The sequence below is a fragment of the Dendronephthya gigantea genome, unplaced genomic scaffold, assembly GCF_004324835.1.
Source record: "Dendronephthya gigantea isolate DGI-Jeju-01 unplaced genomic scaffold, DenGig_1.0 000095F, whole genome shotgun sequence".
Classification (NCBI taxonomy): Eukaryota; Metazoa; Cnidaria; class Anthozoa; order Malacalcyonacea; family Nephtheidae; genus Dendronephthya; species Dendronephthya gigantea.
In genome coordinates, this window is record NW_021163105.1 from 291,698 (window position 1) to 310,278 (window position 18,581).

The window sequence follows — 18,581 nt, forward strand, 5'->3', positions numbered from 1 at the left end:
GTCATTTCCAAGCGTGTGCTTTATTAGTCGTTTTCTATGCATATGCTTGTTAGATACCGCCTCCCGAGACCAGGAAAAGCTTAAATACGTTAAATTTATCTTCGCTCTTAGGGCTAGCCACTGTAGCTGATTCGTCTATGACGCTAGACTTGTGGCGATGCATACTCTGTTTCTCACTGAGACGTAACGGTTAGGTGCACATACATCATGGTCTGGGGGCCGTAGTGCATCTCCCCCTTAGACGGCCGTTAAGATGTGAGTTATGGGGGGGAGTTCTTCCTATAGCAACTGTCCTTGCACCTTTCGTAGTTGTAACTATGTTGGTATATTGCAGCCGGTTGTATAACCAGGTTAGATTGTGGCATAGGCTGGATGATCTCTTTTGGGTGTTTTTAGGTTATTTCCAAAATTTTTTTTTCTTTCCAAATTTTTCTTTTACATACAAAAAACACTGTTATTAAACATATATGGAACGGATATAGTTCGAAAAAAAATTATATCGACTTAAAACCACCTTAATAAACCCCTGAATACTCTCCCCAGTCTCTGCATGTTATAGGAGGCAATGAAGTTAAACAATAGCAGAGTTCATTCAGAAATCAGAAACATCAAACATTTACTGTATTATCAGCATGGTCGTATCATGGTCGTATTGGCCGGAAAATGACGAATACGATCATGGTCGTATTTACTGGAAAATGACGAATACGACTACGACCATGGTCGTATTGGCCAGAAAATGACGAATACGACCATGGTCGTATCATGGTCGTATTGGCCGGAAAATGACGAATACGACCATGGTCGTATCATGGTCGTATTAGCCGGAAAATGACAAATACGACCATGGTCGTATCATGGTCGTATTAGCCGGAAAATGACGAATACAACCATGGTCGTATCATGGTCGTAATGGCCGGAAAATGACGAATGCGACCATGGTCGTATCATGGTCGTATTTGCCGGAAAATGACGAATACGACCATGGTCGTATCATGGTCGTATTGGCCGGAAAATGACGAATACGACCATGGTCGTATCATGGTCGTATTGGCCGGAAAATGACGAATACGACCATGGTCGTATCATGGTCGTATTAGCCGGAAAATGACGAATACGACCATGGTCGTATCATGGTCGTATTGGCCGGAAAATGACGAATGCCAACATGGTCGTATTAGCCGGAAAATGACGAATACGACCATGGTCGTATCATGGTCGTATTAGCCGGAAAATGACGAATACAACCATGGTCGTATCATGGTCGTATATAATGGCCGGAAAATGACGAATGCGACCATGGTCGTATCATGGTCGTATTAGCCGGAAAATGACGAATACAACCATGTCGTGTCATGGTCGTATTGGCCGGAAAATGACGAATGCGACCATGGTCGTATCATAGTCGTATTGGCCGGAAAATGACGAATACGACCATGGTCGAATTAGTCGTTTTCCGGCGGACTCGACCATGGTCGAATTAGTCGTTTTCCGGCGAATACGACCATGGTCGAATTAGTCGTTTTCCGGCGAACTCGACCATGGTCGAATGTGCCATTTCCAACACCGTTATATCATGGATAGTCAGTAAAAGAAATAAAGAAGAACAAATATAGAAAAATAGAACAGAATCAACGAAGATAAAAAAATAAAAACTTGTGAAATAAATACAAACAATTTTGGCCCAAATTGTACCGGCGAATCAAGCGGACAAAATTAACAAAAAATTTTAGCAAACTAAGCCGTTCAGTCATTTTTATTGAGTTTCCTTTCGAGAATGACGATTATTTTGACGTTGAAAACCAACAAGGATTGTTTCAAAACACTAAAATTTCTCGCTAAAAACACTTAAAAAACGTTTAGACGTTTAAATCTTGTCATTTCCAAGCGTGTGCCTTATTAGTCGTTTTCTGTCCATATACTTGCTAGAGACCGCCTTCGGAGACCAGGAAAAGCTTAAATACGTTAAATTTATCTTCGGTCTCAGGGCTAGCCACTGTAGCTGATTCGTCTATGACGCTAGGCTTGTGGCAAAGCATACTCTGTTTCTCACTGAGACGTAACGGTTAGGTGCACATACATCATGGTCTGGGGGCCGTAGTGCATCTCCCCCTTAGACGGCCGTTAAGATGTGAGTTATGGGGGGGAGTTCTTCCTATAGCAACTGTCCTTGCACCTTTCGCAGTTGTAATCATGTTGGTATATTGCAGCCGGTTGTATCACCAGGTTAGATTGTGGCATGAGCTGGATGATCTCTTTTGGGTGTTTTTAGGTTCTTTCCAAATTTATTTTTTCTTTCCAAATTTTTCTTTTACATACAAAAAACACTGTTATTAAAGATATATGGAACGGATATGGTTCGAAAAAAAATTATATCGACTAAAAACCACCTTAATTAACCCCTGAATACTCTCCCCAGTCTCTGCATGGCTGATTCTTCTGAATTAAACAATACCAGAAATTATTCATAAACATCAAACATTTACTTTCAACATCTTCATCAACCTTACAGCAGTAAAACAGCAACAAAGACATTCAGACAGTGAACTCTGCATTCTCGTTAGTGCCTTCAGCCCGAGAACTGTCAATTAAAGTCTGGATAAATCTGCTGGCTTTCCCTGCGAGTTTTCAAATTCATATTTCAAAATATCTTGCATTGAAAACAACTCAAGATTTTCTACTAATTGTGGACTTGGTTTATTCATTAATACTGATCAATAAGATAGTTTGATCAGGATGACCTGGTCAACCATGGTCGAATGCACCGTTTTCCGGCCGACTCAACTATGCGGTCGAATATGCCGTTTTCCGGCGGACTCAACCATGGTCGAAAGAAATTAATTAAGAAATTAATTAATTAACTCCTCTGCCCCGGTGGCTGAGTTCAACAAAAGCATGCAGTGTGCCAACAAAAGCTTGTGCGTAATAAATCTGTCGTTAACACTTTTTTTGATGTTCTACCAACCCGTGAACTTTCAGTTTCAGTTTTATTTGTCTTAATCTAACGTACCAACTTGGCTCTGATCTTAGTTCCACTAATGTTTCTGGGGGGCAGGGTTCCCCTCGCATCCCGCCCGCCTCGTACGCTAATGGTAACGGTTCAATATGAGCTTCACCACAATTGTTTCACACAAACATCGATGTACTTTCTCATGTATTTTTAAAATATTTGCTTTCGAGCTAAAAATATCCCTATAATATATAATTTAGCTGTAGCTTTTAAACTCTTTCATTATAAATATTATTATAAACAGTTATTATAAATATTCGGCAGTAATTATCATAATTACTCTAACTATTTACTCAAAGAGGACCGATTGTCTCAAAGTTAGTCTTCATAAGTCAAATAATAATCGGAGTCTGGTCCGTGGGTGTCAGTAAAGTTCACACAGCTTTACAGGATTGTAAAAAAAACGTGCGCCTCGACCTCGTACCCAGGACTCTTATAATGTATAATGTATGTAATGTATCCTTTTCATTTTCAATGATTACTAAGAAAAAAATTGACGTCCAGGATTTTCAGTGACCTTAAACATATAGAAAAAAACGTGCGCGCTTACCAAAAACAATATTTTTTTCGAACCGTAAGTAACTTGAAGAAAATATGGTTAAATTTATATGTGTTTGTTTGAGACCTTTCGACAATCGGCCCGGCTGGCTGTTCTGTCCCACAACAACAAATTGGTTAAGACCCAATTTTTTCCATTAAAAAGCTGGGTCATTTGATTTACCATAAGCAAACGTACGCCATTGGTCATAGTATAGTTTGCTATAAGAAATATCCCAGGTATCCTTTACCATGAAGATAATCGACACACGATGGTGCTGAGCTGTAAATATCTGCCTGCGCTGCCTGACACATGGCCTGTTGTTCCGCTGTGGATTCTGGGTCGCACGTCGCGTGCGGGTGGTAGACATGCACGAGGCCTGGATCGGGCGCGCGAAATATCTCTATATCAGGCCGTTTTACGAACTTCTCGTACAAGTCCACATCCTCGAGGCCCCAACCGAGCAGGTTCGTGTTTAATCCCCCTGACTCATTGATGTCTTTCCCGTACGCGCACACTGGTCCGAAACTGTACCAGCGCCAAAAACCGGCCTCTTTTGCATAGTAATAATGGCCTGGATATCTTCTATTATAAAAGGTTATCTTAGGATTAAATTGACTGAACATGACAGGAAAATACGCGCGTTTTCCTATCACAGCGTTTGACCGACAACGATCCGCGAATTCGCGTTTAAATACCAAGTCCACGTCGCAAAAATACAACAGTGAATTATTACCGTAAAAATCAGTTCCCATTTGCAATGCAACCGCTCGTTTGAACGGTCCTTTGACGTCGAGCCACTTCATTTCAACCGACGGATATCTTTCCACGTAGTCATTAAACACTTTTTTCTGCTTTATGCTGGACGCAACATCGGGGAAATACACTACGAGCAATTTCACCGGATCATTCCGCAGTAAAAATTCCTCTTCAAAACTTCTCAAAAACCTCTTAAAGTTTTCGAGTCTTTCCATCAAAGGAACAATAAAATTTAGCGGATTTTGATTCCCCGTAGGTCTCTTCGGATTTTATAACGAATTTGGAAAACGTCTGACGTATTCGTACCGTACGACGCGTGCGCGTGACCCTAGCAATGTTATCGGGATCACGTGTCTGGTATTTTGTGCCGATATCTAGTAAAAACTCTGTGCCTATTTTAGGGTCAACACGCATGTAGCCATTATGCCACTTGTCGAAGCTTACTTTTTCGTATAAATTCGATTCTCCGTCGCGCAGTAGGACTTCCTTTGCAAAGTCGACAACTTTGGTCATCGCTGCCTCTGTTCCATCGTGTATATAGCGCAATGGCGGTTTGTCCGTCAGGGCCCAAACTTTAGAGAAGTCTAGCGATTCCCAAGGTTGCGAACTGTTCCTTGCATAACGATGGGATCTGTCGTTGTGATCAGCCAGGAGCTGTCGGCTGCTCTTCCAATGCATACTACCCTTCATGAATGGCTGGATGTTCTTTAAAGTGCGATCCAATGAACGCTTGCGTAGAAGAAGACGATGCATGTGGTGTGAATTGAAAAAGACATGCATGCGTCTCATGTATGCTGGATCCTTCACAGGATGAAAACTAATGCCTTTAAGATACTCTATGGTGTCCAACGAACCATGATAAGCTTCCAATGGCCGTTCGTACACCTGACGGAAGAGTTCTTTAGCCTGTGAAAATGAGGATTTGTAAATCTTAATCTTTGTTTAAACTTGCGATCTTTAATTCTGAAATTTTTTTGTTAGATTTTCTTTATTTGATGTATGTGAACGAGTGGATTAGTCACGGTTGTTCACATCAAAGCTTTTAATACATCAAAGGTTTCTAACTATTTACTCGTTCACATCTGTCAAAAAAAGAAAAGCGCGTCGAGAATCGAAAATTGGTTGTGGCTCTGTTTGATCGTCATTAATTTTAGACAATCGAAGTATATTCGTGATTGACAGTTTAATTAAAGTACCATCAGCACGATGCTTGCTAAATACAACATTATTAATCGACTGGCGCCTGAATGGTAAAACTCATTGTATGGTGTACTTGTTAATTATGGTATCAATAATTAACTACAAGGTGTTTTTTTGTCATATTATAAAAAACAGCCGCTTAAACTTCGTCTTTCAAAACATTTCTTCCGATGATAGTATTTCTTCGAGCTCACCGCAGTCTTACATATGTACAATTTAATTTCAATGTTTTCAGACTCTTTATGAGGTGTTCGTGACTGTGTTAAATGGATTTGCAGATAAAATACCTTAAACTAACAGGCATGACAACTAAACAAATGATAAATGTGTAATTGCGAAAGTGCATTTGTTTCATTGTTGGAATAGCAGCTTCTCTCGAGATGACCGGGCGCCTTTTCGTTTTGTTTGGCACAGCTTTAAATTCCAGCCAGTTTGTCCATGATGAAAACCATGCAAGGATGCACCTTTAGCTGATGAAAGTTAGCCTTCGAGGGGAAATTTTAGATCTTCCCCTCAGTGGTTATGAGAAAAAGGCTTCGTGTAGCTAGATAATCCGGCTTTCTGTAGCTATGCAAGTTTTTTAAGATCAGTTTGCATGCATAATTGTTAGACGGTCTTTGGAAAACTTTTGATAAGATATAAATGATAATTATTGTTTGTGCGTAGAACCAAATACCATTGTTCTATATTTAACCCATACTGCATTCGTATCAATAGATGTATATTAACATGCCCTGGCTTGCCCTGGCTTGCCCTGTCTCCCAGATTATACGGCGAAATAGCCAGAAATAAACTGAGTTAGGCTATTTGCACAAGAGCGTCGTTTTTGAGCGTTTTCAAGGAACGATTCATACGATTCAAAGAAAAATATGCCAAATATGTTAAATTAGCTGAAACTTCTACTTAGCTGAGCTATGTATCATTTAACCATTAATGCTATCTTTGGTACAAAATTTTCCATTCAATCTTCTTGAGTTACGAAAGCCTCAATAACACTACCCAGCTGAAAATTTTTTTACTCGTAGCTAATCGATCAAAATATTTTTTTTTGCTGATAAATCGATCAATTAAACAAGTTAAAAAATGTTTCTGACGTTATAGCGAATGTGGGCGACGTTAACTCCCACGTGAAAGGCATGCACGTCATTCCCACGTGAAAAGCATGCACACCACACCAGACCATTTATTGAATATCAAAAATGCCATAATCTGTCATATACTTATCGTTGAAATTAATGGTATATCTAAGCTACCAGAGGAGATGTGAAATATTACTACTTTGGAAAATTCTTGTATCATTCCTATTTTATATATTAATTTAATTAAAATACTAATCACTTTTTAATTAATACCTTTGTGAATTTCAAATATCTTTGCAGTGTTTATATTCCATAAGGCTAATGTTTACCAGTCACCAAGAAAATTTAGTTATTGGGAAATGATTTAAAAAAAGATCATTGATATAACGACATCCGATAATTTGGTCTAATAAGTCAGTTTTAAGTATTGTATGTCATGAAATGTTGCAAATTAAAAATTTTTTATTCCAAAATGTTGCAGTTTAAACAATGAGACATTCCAAAAATGTTGCAGATAAAAGCATTCGATATTCTTAAATGTTGCAAGAAATAATGCTAAACAAAGATAGAATCTAGCGCACACAGAAGTAGTTTTAATTAAAGGGGGACGTAAATAATTACCTCGAAGCCCCATGGGCACATCACGCCGCCAAATTGCCGTAAGCATCGACCTATCTCGACATCTTCGTGATATGAAGCAGTTCCATTTAAACAAGTTACAGCATTCGGACCGACATTTCTCAACACACTTGAAGTCATCATAATGCCGGGTCCGCCGAGACAAAAGTTATCGTCTTTTCCAAGTCCAAGTTTCCCTACTTCCTCCTTTTTCCCGATCCCTGGTTGCCCTATGACTAGATCATCTGAACTATCAAGTCTCAAGAGATACGCTCTCAGTTTATCCGCTCGTAAATAAACATCATCGTCAGCCCTTATAAACCACTCATATTTATCAACATAGTGCTCATATACATACTTGAGCATCATGAATGCCTTTGTTTGAGGTGGATATACATCATCAGGGACGTCTAGTTGAATGATTGGAAGATTTCTCACATCATCTGTGTAGTTGAGACGTCCAGTAAAAAACGACAATTTACCCGGCACATCTTTCCCCCATGTTTCATAAACTCCACGAGCCCTCGTTCTTAAATATTTACTTGAACTCATAACAGAAATAAATAGAAATTCTTTAGTGTGAAATTCTGCTCGAAGTCCATTCGGCCGAGCGGACTTCGGTATTACATTCCTGACACGTGTTCTAGCACCGTAGAAACATTTCAATGGTGGAAATTTAGCGTATTTACTTGTCCATACACTAAAGGTAAAACTTACAACAATGCCAAGGACCAGAAGAGCAAATACTCGCGTTTTATGACCTTGGCTCATGGTCCTATAATTCCAGCAGAATTCACACCGTTTGAACGACAATGACGACCTTTTTCTAGTCCTTTCGACATTAAGAGCATAACATTGATGACAATTTGCTGAAATGTCTCTCATACGCCGCTCTAATGGAATAATGATTGGAATAATCTTGGTATTAACGAAGAACCAAAGACATGAATATATGCTCATCTAAAATGCAGATTTCATAATCGTCGTGGGTGTTATTGTAAATTTAATTGTGCACTTTTTTAGTCATGCATCACAAATGCCATAAAATAGTTTCATAGGGTCAAACGAGCAATGGATATTAAGGACCCATTCTTCTCTGTGTTTTCAAAATATTTCACGATTCCATTCCTGGATGATACAAAAGAAACACTTTTCCAACACACGTGTCCGCGTTTATAACTTTAGCCTATGTAGGTCTTCATTTTCTAGAAGCCTGCATGCATGCATGCAGTTATGGTAACTAATTCATAAACATTCGATCACATCCCTTTTTCACTCATTTACCTGGCAACATAGCCTAAGGCTGGACAATTTCATCCCAAAGTTGTAACGGATTTTACATTGGAAGAATTTACGTTGAGGAGAAGAGTACGGTGAAACTATTTATGGATTAAACAGAAGCCAGTTTAATTTAACAATGAAGATGCTTTTGTTTCCAACCTGCATCAGGATAAACACTCAGACATCAAACCATTCTGGCTTTATCTATTTTCACATTGATACTAAAGAACATTTAAGTGCATGCATATTTCTTTTTATAATTTAGTCCAATCACACAAAGGGTTAGAGTTTTCTTAGGCTGCGTTCAGACCGAGTGCCTTAGAGTAATCACGTAAAGATTTCTTAGAGTCATACTGAAAACATTGCTCTCAATCATGTAATTCCAAACATGAATCCATCTTCGGCTCCGGTGATCGAAGTAATATTCCGCCTTGTGGATTTCCAAGTTATGGCCCATCATAAAAAATATCCCTTTATATTTGGCACAATAAATCTGTACTAATTATAAACATCTAAGAGGTTCTTTATTGAAAAGCAGGATTATCCGTAATGCGGTGATTAAAACACAGAAAACACAATTTGTGAATGGAAGAGAAAACTTGATCCCATCCTCGTTTTTCACAAAAGCCTTGAAAAAACCGCATCGTTTCACGTGTAAATGCAATCTAGCGCGTGTCCCCCATAACTGGGAAGCTTGTGGACAGGAAAAGTACAAAATCATAGACAGGAAAGCTTGTAGACAGGAAAAGTACAAAATCATAAAAAAATATAAAACAGACGTCAAGTGCAAAAACGTTTCTGCTTCCTGAAATCATCATTTAGACGAAACCTTGAAAACCGCATTTCATGAGATTAGAAGCAATTGATTGGTTTGATAGGATGAAAACAATTTTCATATGAAGAAATAGTTTGGAATATCCGTTGATGCTATATATATATATATAATATATGCCTGGGTAGTAATGACGTAGTTTAAACCATTAGCATTCCATCTTTTCCTGAATGGTTTAGAGCTTTTCTATAGTGTAAAAAAGTTCCGTTTGAATCGGTGTGTCTTACATGCGATTAATATTCCTGTTGAAGAACAGTTTAGAACTGAGCTATCCACTTTAAATAAAGATCTGAGAGCAACACAATTTAAACAGCAGGAGTTCAGTAATAACGAGTGGCGATTGCCAAATGTGGGTCCAATAGAACCCACGTAGACTTTTTTTCTGTGGAAATGAACACCGCATCCCACATCTAGGAAGGATTTTTTTAAAACTCAGAGCTACTGTGGTGACACAGCGAGATTCAGATGCACCAAAATCTACGACGAGAACGTGGCATGAAAACTGCTACTTATACAGTGAGCAGACCAGAAATAATTTGTTTTACGTACGGCATTGACTTTGTTTATCAAAGAGTCTATAATTTCCATCCGTGCTTGGAAACTGTGGAAATGATAGCAGTATTACTTCAATCGCGCTCGCGTCGCAAATTTGGTGAATCTTAAACTCCCTAAATGCATTTTCACAGGCAATTTCCCGGCTCTCAAATTATCGTTCCATGTTATCGCGATTTGAAATGATTGAAATTGTTTGCGGCATCCATCAAACTGTACGGTTCACAATCAATAAAGCAATTTAACAAACAGCAACATTCTCTGAACATCAAACACAATGTGTATTGTACTACAAGATCAACTTTTTTTATTTGGCATATCATGTTAAAGCATTCATAATTTTGGGGAGGAACTCACTATGACACGGCTAGTTTTGATATCGTGACCACGCGAATACGATATAGTGTAAACAGTCTCCAACCAATAAGTTTCCCACGGCTGAGACCAGTCATGCAGAGGATTAGTTATGCGCTCACATACCTACGATTGTCTGCAGATGTTAAAAGTCTTTTTATTAGAAAAATTTCCATTTTACATCTTAAAGGTTTTCGACTTCGACTTTCAACTCCAGTCAAAAAAATTTACTACGTGGTATAAACAAAGATATTTATGCAAGGACGTTTTATTTAAACAGTTTATCTTGACGCAACGTATAGAAAACTTTAATAGAATATTGACAAAATTTACTAAACAATAAATGCGATAAGCGTGAAGTATAAAGCCATTAAAATTACACGACTTTAGGGCTGTTTTTCACTGTCGCGTTCCTGCGTAGTTTAGAACCTTCTAAGTTGTTAAATAATCAATTTTTTGCCAGAAAAAAGACATACTAAATCTTCAACAGAACTCAACCCTATGCACGTATTCAATCGTAGATTTTATGAAAGTATCATTTAAATTATTTTAAACGTTTACGTGCGTGTACAAAGAGCGACAGTGGAAAGCAGTCCTTATTATGAACCCAGGGCCGTGCATGTTCATTGGAAACTCTACTTTGCAGTGCGAGGATTGATATTACAGTTTGCTGTGAGACAAAAGAGCCTACGTCCTATAAATCGGACTTCAAATACTGCAGTTCATCTCATCCTACAAATATTTTTGTCCACTTAAAACAATTTACATTATTTTACACAATATAATTCTAGCATACCAAATACGCTTTTCCTCGCGGGCTGGCATATTTCCGTCCATATTCATTCACTGGTAATTATGGATTTGCATGGCATAATATTTAAATATAAATAGATATTTTTCAAATAGCGCTTTCATTTTTAATTTTATACTATATTTACAATATAAAAGTAGTTTCGAGATTTATTTATTATCGGGATTCGTTATCTGTCATATAGTCAGTCAAGATTGATGGCGTGTGCTGCATTCTGTCCACGCATTCCTCCGACATTGTAAAATGCAAACTATACAAGGAGATGTTTTTAAACACTTTAGATTAATCAGGAAGCAACGCCAGGAAACAGGTTATATAACAGGTAGTTCTGGAGGTCTAGTGCGTCTTACACGAAAACGAGGCTAGTTAGGTAATAATGGCATTTCACAAGTCATTAAATAAAGTGTAAATTTTGAAAATACTAATAATAATAACGAAAGGTGAGGTTCCAGTGTTTTTATAGGTCAGTGCAAGCATCAGATCTTAAGAAAGATCTTAGCTTGTTCCTTATGTGAGAAACTCACCGATTCAGCGGGAAGAGTAAATAAGTTGATATCACAGCCTAAATGAACGGAAAGATGATATCATTCAAAGAGAATATTCTGACAGTTTAACCACGTTTTATGCTCATACGTACCGAGATCAGGAAGAACAGGCGAGGGACTGCCCATAGGGTATAGGTCTGCCGGGTGATATATAGTTTGGCTTGAAACAGCCGGGTGACGTGTGAGGACTGGTATCCTAAGAAAGGCAAGAAGATCAAAATCAGTCCACAGAAGAGAGAGGTCTTGACTCCACCTCAGAAGAGAGTACTAGTTTTAGGCTGATTGTTCTTAAGTCTGGGTGCACTAATATTGCATCAGGCAGAAATCTTACTGACCAGACTTTCATTAGGTTTTTTAATAAGTGTCAAAATCATTTCGTGAATTCACCGGACGTTTAAATAAAGAACCTAGACACTCAAGAGTCCCTCAAGAGATTCCTAAAAAATCTGGCAGTCAGCCCAGAACAAGGAGTGAAACAAAGGATTACGTTTGGATCATGGGCGACGTTTTATGATTCTCCTCTTCTTCCTCTTCCTCGTCACTGCTGAGAGTGAGGTCTATGACTGGAGGATCTTGCTTGCTTTTAGCTTCTAAATCAACAAAAAATAAGTGAGTTATCCCGATAACGTTGCGAAGCATAGTTTTCATCGCACGAAGGATGTGGCTACGGTTGTATTTCTTACTGTCTTCTTCCTCGATCAGTTTTGGTTTCTCCACTTTCACTTTAGGTGATGTTATGACGGTCATTTTGGCAGCAAGATCTGAAGAGAAATAAAATTTTAAAAAACTGTTTGAAATACGGAATACAGGAACGGTCAGGAAGCGTCAACTATATCACCTGTTGTGCCAATTGACTCCCACGAACCATCCTCGAAGAAAACTATGTCGTTGTTTTGTGTTGACATCTCGAGAATTTCCATGAACAATCTGCAAAACACACAAGAAAGTTTAATTTCTGCCTGGAAAAATACATTCCGTCATTGGAGAGCATCTTATAATAGTCGTATAATAAAACATCCGTGACTTTTCAAAGTAAAATTCAACTTATTTTATTATCACTTTGTGATCATCATGACCATCAAATGGCCATCACGTCGTACCCATCTATGATCAAGTCGTTAAATCTAGCTTCTTGATCGCATACAGGACAAATCCATCTACTTTTTCTTTCATTCATTTGTAGGTAGAGTGCGGCGTCAAAGCACTGAAGATGATTACAATTCTTTGATCTATATCACAACAAAACGCTCTTTTAATGGCTGAAATCGTACATTGCTAGCTACAAAATATCAAAATGAAGTGCAATCAGACTAGAACCAACCTGCAAGGTAGCGTCATTCGCGTCTTGCCGAGCTGAAGGTGATAAAACAAACATATAAGTTTAAAAATATAGACGTTCTTCGGTTAAAATATTTATTTTGACAGAATGCAGACTGATACTTACTGGACAGAGTAATGAGCATCTTAAACTGGTTGTAGCAACTTCACTGTCAGGATCTTGGGTGAGCTTCTCTTTTACTACGGAATAGAAAAGCTTGTTTTTGAAGCCCACATTTGGCTCTTGACAAGACTTTGGGTTTGAGGAAGTAAAAAATCAATACAAGTGATTCATACACAACTGCTCAAAATGCTGTTTGCTTCACTTACTCAGCGCTCTGGAGTGGTCGGGATTCCGTCTGCCTCTGATCTTTAGTCTTTGTATCAGGCAACTGGATGTAACTCTTCTAACAAGATGCACGGATACCACAAACCTCTGGTGGAAAATAATAATTTTCTCTGTCAGAAAACAGCAATCAACCATTTGTAAATACAATTAAGTACATGTTTTAAATCATTAGCCTTCATATAGAAAACTATAGTGTCCAATGCGAATGGTGGATCTTTGGAATCACCCACAAGATGTACTGATTAGTATAAGAAAGCCATGAACAGAGGACACAGTCAAGGTTTCTATGATTAACCGACCTGTAATGGATCTGGCTCCCAAGTTATATGAAGGTGATTGGGAATTGTCGAAGATAACCGACAATATGAGGTTATATCCACTGGTCGTCCACACTTCTTATGCTCCCCTTTATTATCACGTGGTATGAAACCCTGAAGGAACGAAAAACATGTTCTCGTACACATAGCAATAGACACTTTGAGGCTTTCGTTTACGGGATGGTTTTCATTGCTCGAGAACAATTTCAAGAGGTGTCTCTAACACTCAAAACTATATTTTAAGGCCAGTTCCAACAGGCTGTTTATTTGGGCATTACTTGATCATTCAAAACTTATTCACTCTTAAATAATTTCACATCAAAAAAAGAAAACTGCACCCAAATAAAAATAAATACCTTTTTCCATCACACAAACAACTTAAAAAAGCACATAAAAATTATAAATTTTTTCTTACAGGCAATCCACACATTTTTCCATTCACTTTTAAAGTTGCTGAATGAGGATAGAGATCATCTTGCTCACAACTTGTCTCAAGTAAACAAAATCTGCAAATATGTTGTTAGACATAATTCAATGATATATATGTACAGTAATACTCTGCACTTTCCTAGGAAATTTATGGTTTCTATGCGTACCTTAACTGTATTTGAACATTGAATTCACTATTAGACATTGGCCTGGTGTCTCTAAAGAAAGATTGGAAACTCACTGTAAAAATGGCGTGTGAAATGGAATCAGTTTTGCGGTCATATTGTGAAACGTTTGCCACTTACTTTGAACTGACAATTTCGTTCACCTGTTGAGGTGATAGATGAAATAAAATGTAGGAATCCTGATATCTTGAATGTTTGCCAGTGGGCACTATGAAACAGATACATGTATATATTTAATGATGCTCAACCATTTCAATATCAACTCTGATATTCATGACATAAAAATCATTTGATTTTTTTGGCGATGTTAGAGATTCTTTGAAGCTCTGTTAAACAGTAATAGAGTTCAGGACATCTATACATGATACCAGATATTGCCTTCTTCAGTGAATTTGGCTAATCAAAATGCATTGAGCTTAGAAATGCCAAATTCAAGGAATCTACAAAAACTTACCAAGAGAATGGGGCCTGACAAGAACATCCCGAAAATCGTAAAACGGCAAAGGCCGTAATTTGACATCTGGGAGAACAGGCAGTGAAGTGGATGATGATGGTTGAACAGATCCCTGGGAAGAGATTGTTGACATACTATGACTTGATTCACCCATTGAATACCCTGATGAACCGTAATTATTCTGTCTCTGCATATAAGGTGCCACATACATTCGCCGAGGGTACCTATTACCATACAGTTCACGGATTTTGCTTCGAACTTTGGGTCCTGGATCAGATTTAAGCATTTCTAATGCTCTACCCATTAAGTGGTGTTTTCTACCGGTCTTTGAACGATTTGCATAGCCTAATAACTCTTGAAGTTCGGCCACACGAAAAGATTTGACCATATGCTATAATACAAAACAATTTTGTAAGTAAAAGCCGAATAACTGCCGAGGTTTATTGAGAACAATAAAGCACGTATTTTGACAAAAATGGCGGTCGGAATGACTGGTCATTCAATGTGATTTCTAATGATTTTCCTAACGAAAATGAATAGGAGAATAAATCATTATACAATGAAAGATATACTGAATGCTTACCCTAATCTCGACAAACTCTTCAGACATTTCTAAATAATCTTTTAAAGAAAAACGTCAAAATTTTGCTGATTCTGAACAAAACTCGTAAAATTCAAAGAAATTTATGAAATTTGAATATTCTCTACCACAATGCTTTGCAGTCGTTGTTTTTCGCTAATTTACTTCCGGTATGCATATTAATGAGATGCTAATGAATATTAATGAGGAATTATTACGCAATTTATGCGAAATCACTGCTGGACAGTGAAGAACCCGAAAGATTGTGCTTTCAAAGTATGCAAATTTCACTAACTTTCACAATAATCAATTATTCAAGCGGTGTCATCTTGTTAGCAGAATAACCTCATGCTAATTTGCCCGACACTTCATTTCTAATTCAAAACATGCATCCAGTCGAAAAATCAAATCTTTACGCTATATTTTGTCAGAAACAGCTTGCCTTTTTCGCGTAAAACAATGTTAGAAGCATGATGCATACTTTCGCATTTTAACATGCGAAAAATCTTTCCAATTTCCAATGATCGTTTGAATTTTTAACCGAAAGAGCAAACATTCAAAGGTATATTTCTCCAAAACATTATTCAGTTTCTTCATTACAAATTTATGAACCGCTCTCACTCATTGCCAAAATCTGAGCCGACAGATAAACAATGAAATGACTGATTGGACTATTCGAAATACGGTATATTTCATTAGCACGTTTGTTCCTATGTTTTTGCATTCATAGCGGTTCACTTCACGGCTTAAATCTGCGTTAAATGTTGCCTTATCGTGTATACTGTAAAATACAGTTGAGGCCTTGTACAAACAAAGCAAGAAGGTGGGTTATGCATTTAGTTTATCAAGATGAAGCAACCCAATTTTCGAAATCTTTGAGGTGTTATCACGATACCTAACGGTCTTGCGGTTAACGACCGGCGTAATGAGTAGATAACACAGTAGGACGCTTTCATCTCACTTCAATCGTGAATGATTTCTCTTTGTACTATACGAGACAAGATTAATCCTTTAAAGTGAATTCATTATGGAAGGCAGGAACACTCGAAGGTACATCAACCCACAGCTCTTGCAAGGATTCCACTCATATTTACAGAGGAACGCTTTTAGACGTTTGCACATGAAGTTACCTTTGTGGATGTACAAAACATTTGTGTTTTTGTGGATTAAATTACCGGGAAATTTATCCGACTGGCTCTACGCAGACATCGATTTCTTCCTTGCTTCGATGGGGAGCGAAAGTAATCTCCCTTTCTGGCCTGAAAATCTTGAAAAACCAGCCAATTTTGGTTTGATAATTTTAGGAAAGATCGAAGGGAAATTCCATGACATTTACATGGAAGGAAGGCTCGCTGGAACGTATTACAAATACACGGTTCAGTTTATTTTTTTGCGCATACCAGAGGGTAGAGTTGGTAGGCAAAACACGACAAACAAGTTGTTACAAGAGTACGAAGAATATTTGTCTAGCAGAGAATTCAAACTGTTCTGCAAGGAAGTGTTCCAAGATACTTTTAAGAATGTACAAGAGTCGGCCCCAGGGAATACTGCTGCACTTGGTCTCAGTGCCACGGCTTCAACTTTTGGCCATGCAACCGCTGGGTTTGCGTTTACGTTAGCCGTGGACGCAATTATCACGATTCGCGCGTTGTCCCGCGCGAGAAAATTACGGAAGGCTGGTGAGATTTCTGAGGTGGAATTCAGGGAAACAGTGAAACGGAAAGTGCGCCAGACTAGCTGTCAACTTGTAGCCGTAAGCACGGGCTCTATGATTGGTCAGTTCTTCATCCCTGTGCCTGTTGTAGGAGCTATGATTGGTGGATTCGTTGGCGGCTTGATTGGTACTAGTGTAAGCAAAGGAATAGACAAAGTCGAAGAGGTTCACGCGCTTAAAACGAAACCAAGTAAAAATTTCACAAGAAAGCATTCAAAGGTTTTGAACTCCGAGGTCACGAAGAAAGACAGCCTTGCAGACCACTCTACTAAAGGCTTGGTTGATTTTGCCAAGAAACTTGTGAAAACGTCTGATGAACATCTTTCTCAAATTTCTTCAACCTTATCAAGAAAGCTCTCAACTGCGCTATCAAGAGAGCAGAACATTACTAAGGAAACTTGAGTTGAGCATTCGAGGAACTCGAATAGCTTCAAGAAAGCTAATAAAATTATATAAAAGTTGATCATTAATGTTGATAATGTTTAGATTTCACTACAAATTCAAACCTCGTTCTTTTTTATTCTTCCTCCTTTCTCAGAAAACCTAAAGACGACATAATATTCGCCTTTACTTTCAAGTTGAAATTTTTATCATTTAGTTCGACAAAAGTTGTCATCATTAATCACAGTTTATCAATGAATAAGTTCGCCGCAGAAATGGAGATTTGATATTTCTATTATTATCGTGCGTCTCATTTAAAAACAAATGAATAAAAGGTCTTTTAAAAGTTGACCTGCCTTATTATCAATTTCTTAACTAATTGATCTTATAGCAGACAGTGATATGAATATATAGTTGATCATTAGATATATTTTGGCAGTCAGCATCAGTTCACGATTTTCGTGTTAAAACTAATTAAACCATATTTATAAAGGAGAGGATTTCAATTGTCATTCTATTTCTGTATTTAAACTCAATTTTAGGTTCAAACATTGCGAGGAAGCAGTTTAAATAATGATAATTTTGAAGACAAATAGTTGAAGACATTTTAATTGCTTTCTATTTTAAACATGAAGACTTGCATGATACAGAGCTTGGTTTGCCTCTATGACTACACGAAGCTTTGTAAACACTGAAAACATTATATAGTTGAATTTCACAATACGATACAACCGAAAGTAAGTTATAAGTCTGGTTGTCTACATTGAAGAAAATACTGATGAATCTGTGAAAATATCATCTATATGTGTGAGTGCTTTGACAAAATCAGATAGGTTTGGTCTTGGATGCATTTGGTAAAGAGACGCTATGCAGAAGCAGAACACGATCTTTCTCTAAATTAGCTTATGTTCTATATACACAACAATGTCCTCTTGAATTCTCTTTTCTACCTAAAACAATGAGAAACATCTCTGAAAGTCATAATAAAAAACTGAAAAAGTGAAAACATTGGCGTTTTTTATTCCAGAGTTACAAGTTTTTGCCTATGCATGGTTCGACTTCAATTATCATTTAGATTGCCCGCACTGCATGCATGTATATCATTTATAGTACATATAGTCAATATGATATACTTTTCCTGGGTTTTTCGGCAGTTTACCTGCAATATCTAACAAGCCCGGATATCTCTAAAATAATACATCAGAACGATATATCAGGAAACCTATATGATTTAAGATAATGCCGAATTGAGTATATTACCGTTATTGAACGTGGG

General features: G+C 37.7%; 1 protein-coding gene and 1 pseudogene across 1 annotated transcript; both read right to left on the reverse strand.

Annotated features, from left to right (window-relative positions):
• Positions 1-2,551: 2,551 nt before the first annotated feature.
• LOC114533929 lies at positions 2,552-8,903 on the reverse strand (annotated as a pseudogene).
• A 1,585-nt stretch (positions 8,904-10,488) lies between these two features.
• LOC114533921 (E3 SUMO-protein ligase PIAS2-like) lies at positions 10,489-15,300 on the reverse strand. Its single transcript, XM_028555551.1, has 16 exons — positions 15,214-15,300; positions 14,631-15,021; positions 14,297-14,384; positions 14,159-14,209; positions 13,978-14,068; positions 13,545-13,676; positions 13,227-13,332; positions 13,024-13,097; positions 12,901-12,932; positions 12,680-12,808; positions 12,418-12,506; positions 12,263-12,340; positions 12,067-12,169; positions 11,672-11,775; positions 11,559-11,596; positions 10,489-11,284 (listed from the first exon to the last, which is right to left on the reverse strand). The coding sequence occupies exons 1-16, from the start codon at positions 15,238-15,240 to the stop codon at positions 11,219-11,221; spliced, it is 1,599 nt and encodes a 532-aa protein (XP_028411352.1). The 5' UTR covers positions 15,241-15,300; the 3' UTR covers positions 10,489-11,218.
• Between the last annotated feature and the right edge of the window lie 3,281 nt (positions 15,301-18,581).

Coding starts and splice junctions, on each gene's coding strand:
- LOC114533921 (XM_028555551.1), bottom strand. CDS start 15,240: ATGTCTGAAGAGTTTGTCGAGATTAGG. Junction 13,677..13,977: donor GAAAAATGTGTGGATTGCCT/GTAAGAAAAAAT, acceptor TCGTTCCTTCAG/GGTTTCATACCACGTGATAA. Junction 11,597..11,671: donor GCCTGTTCTTCCTGATCTCG/GTACGTATGAGC, acceptor CCGTTCATTTAG/GCTGTGATATCAACTTATTT.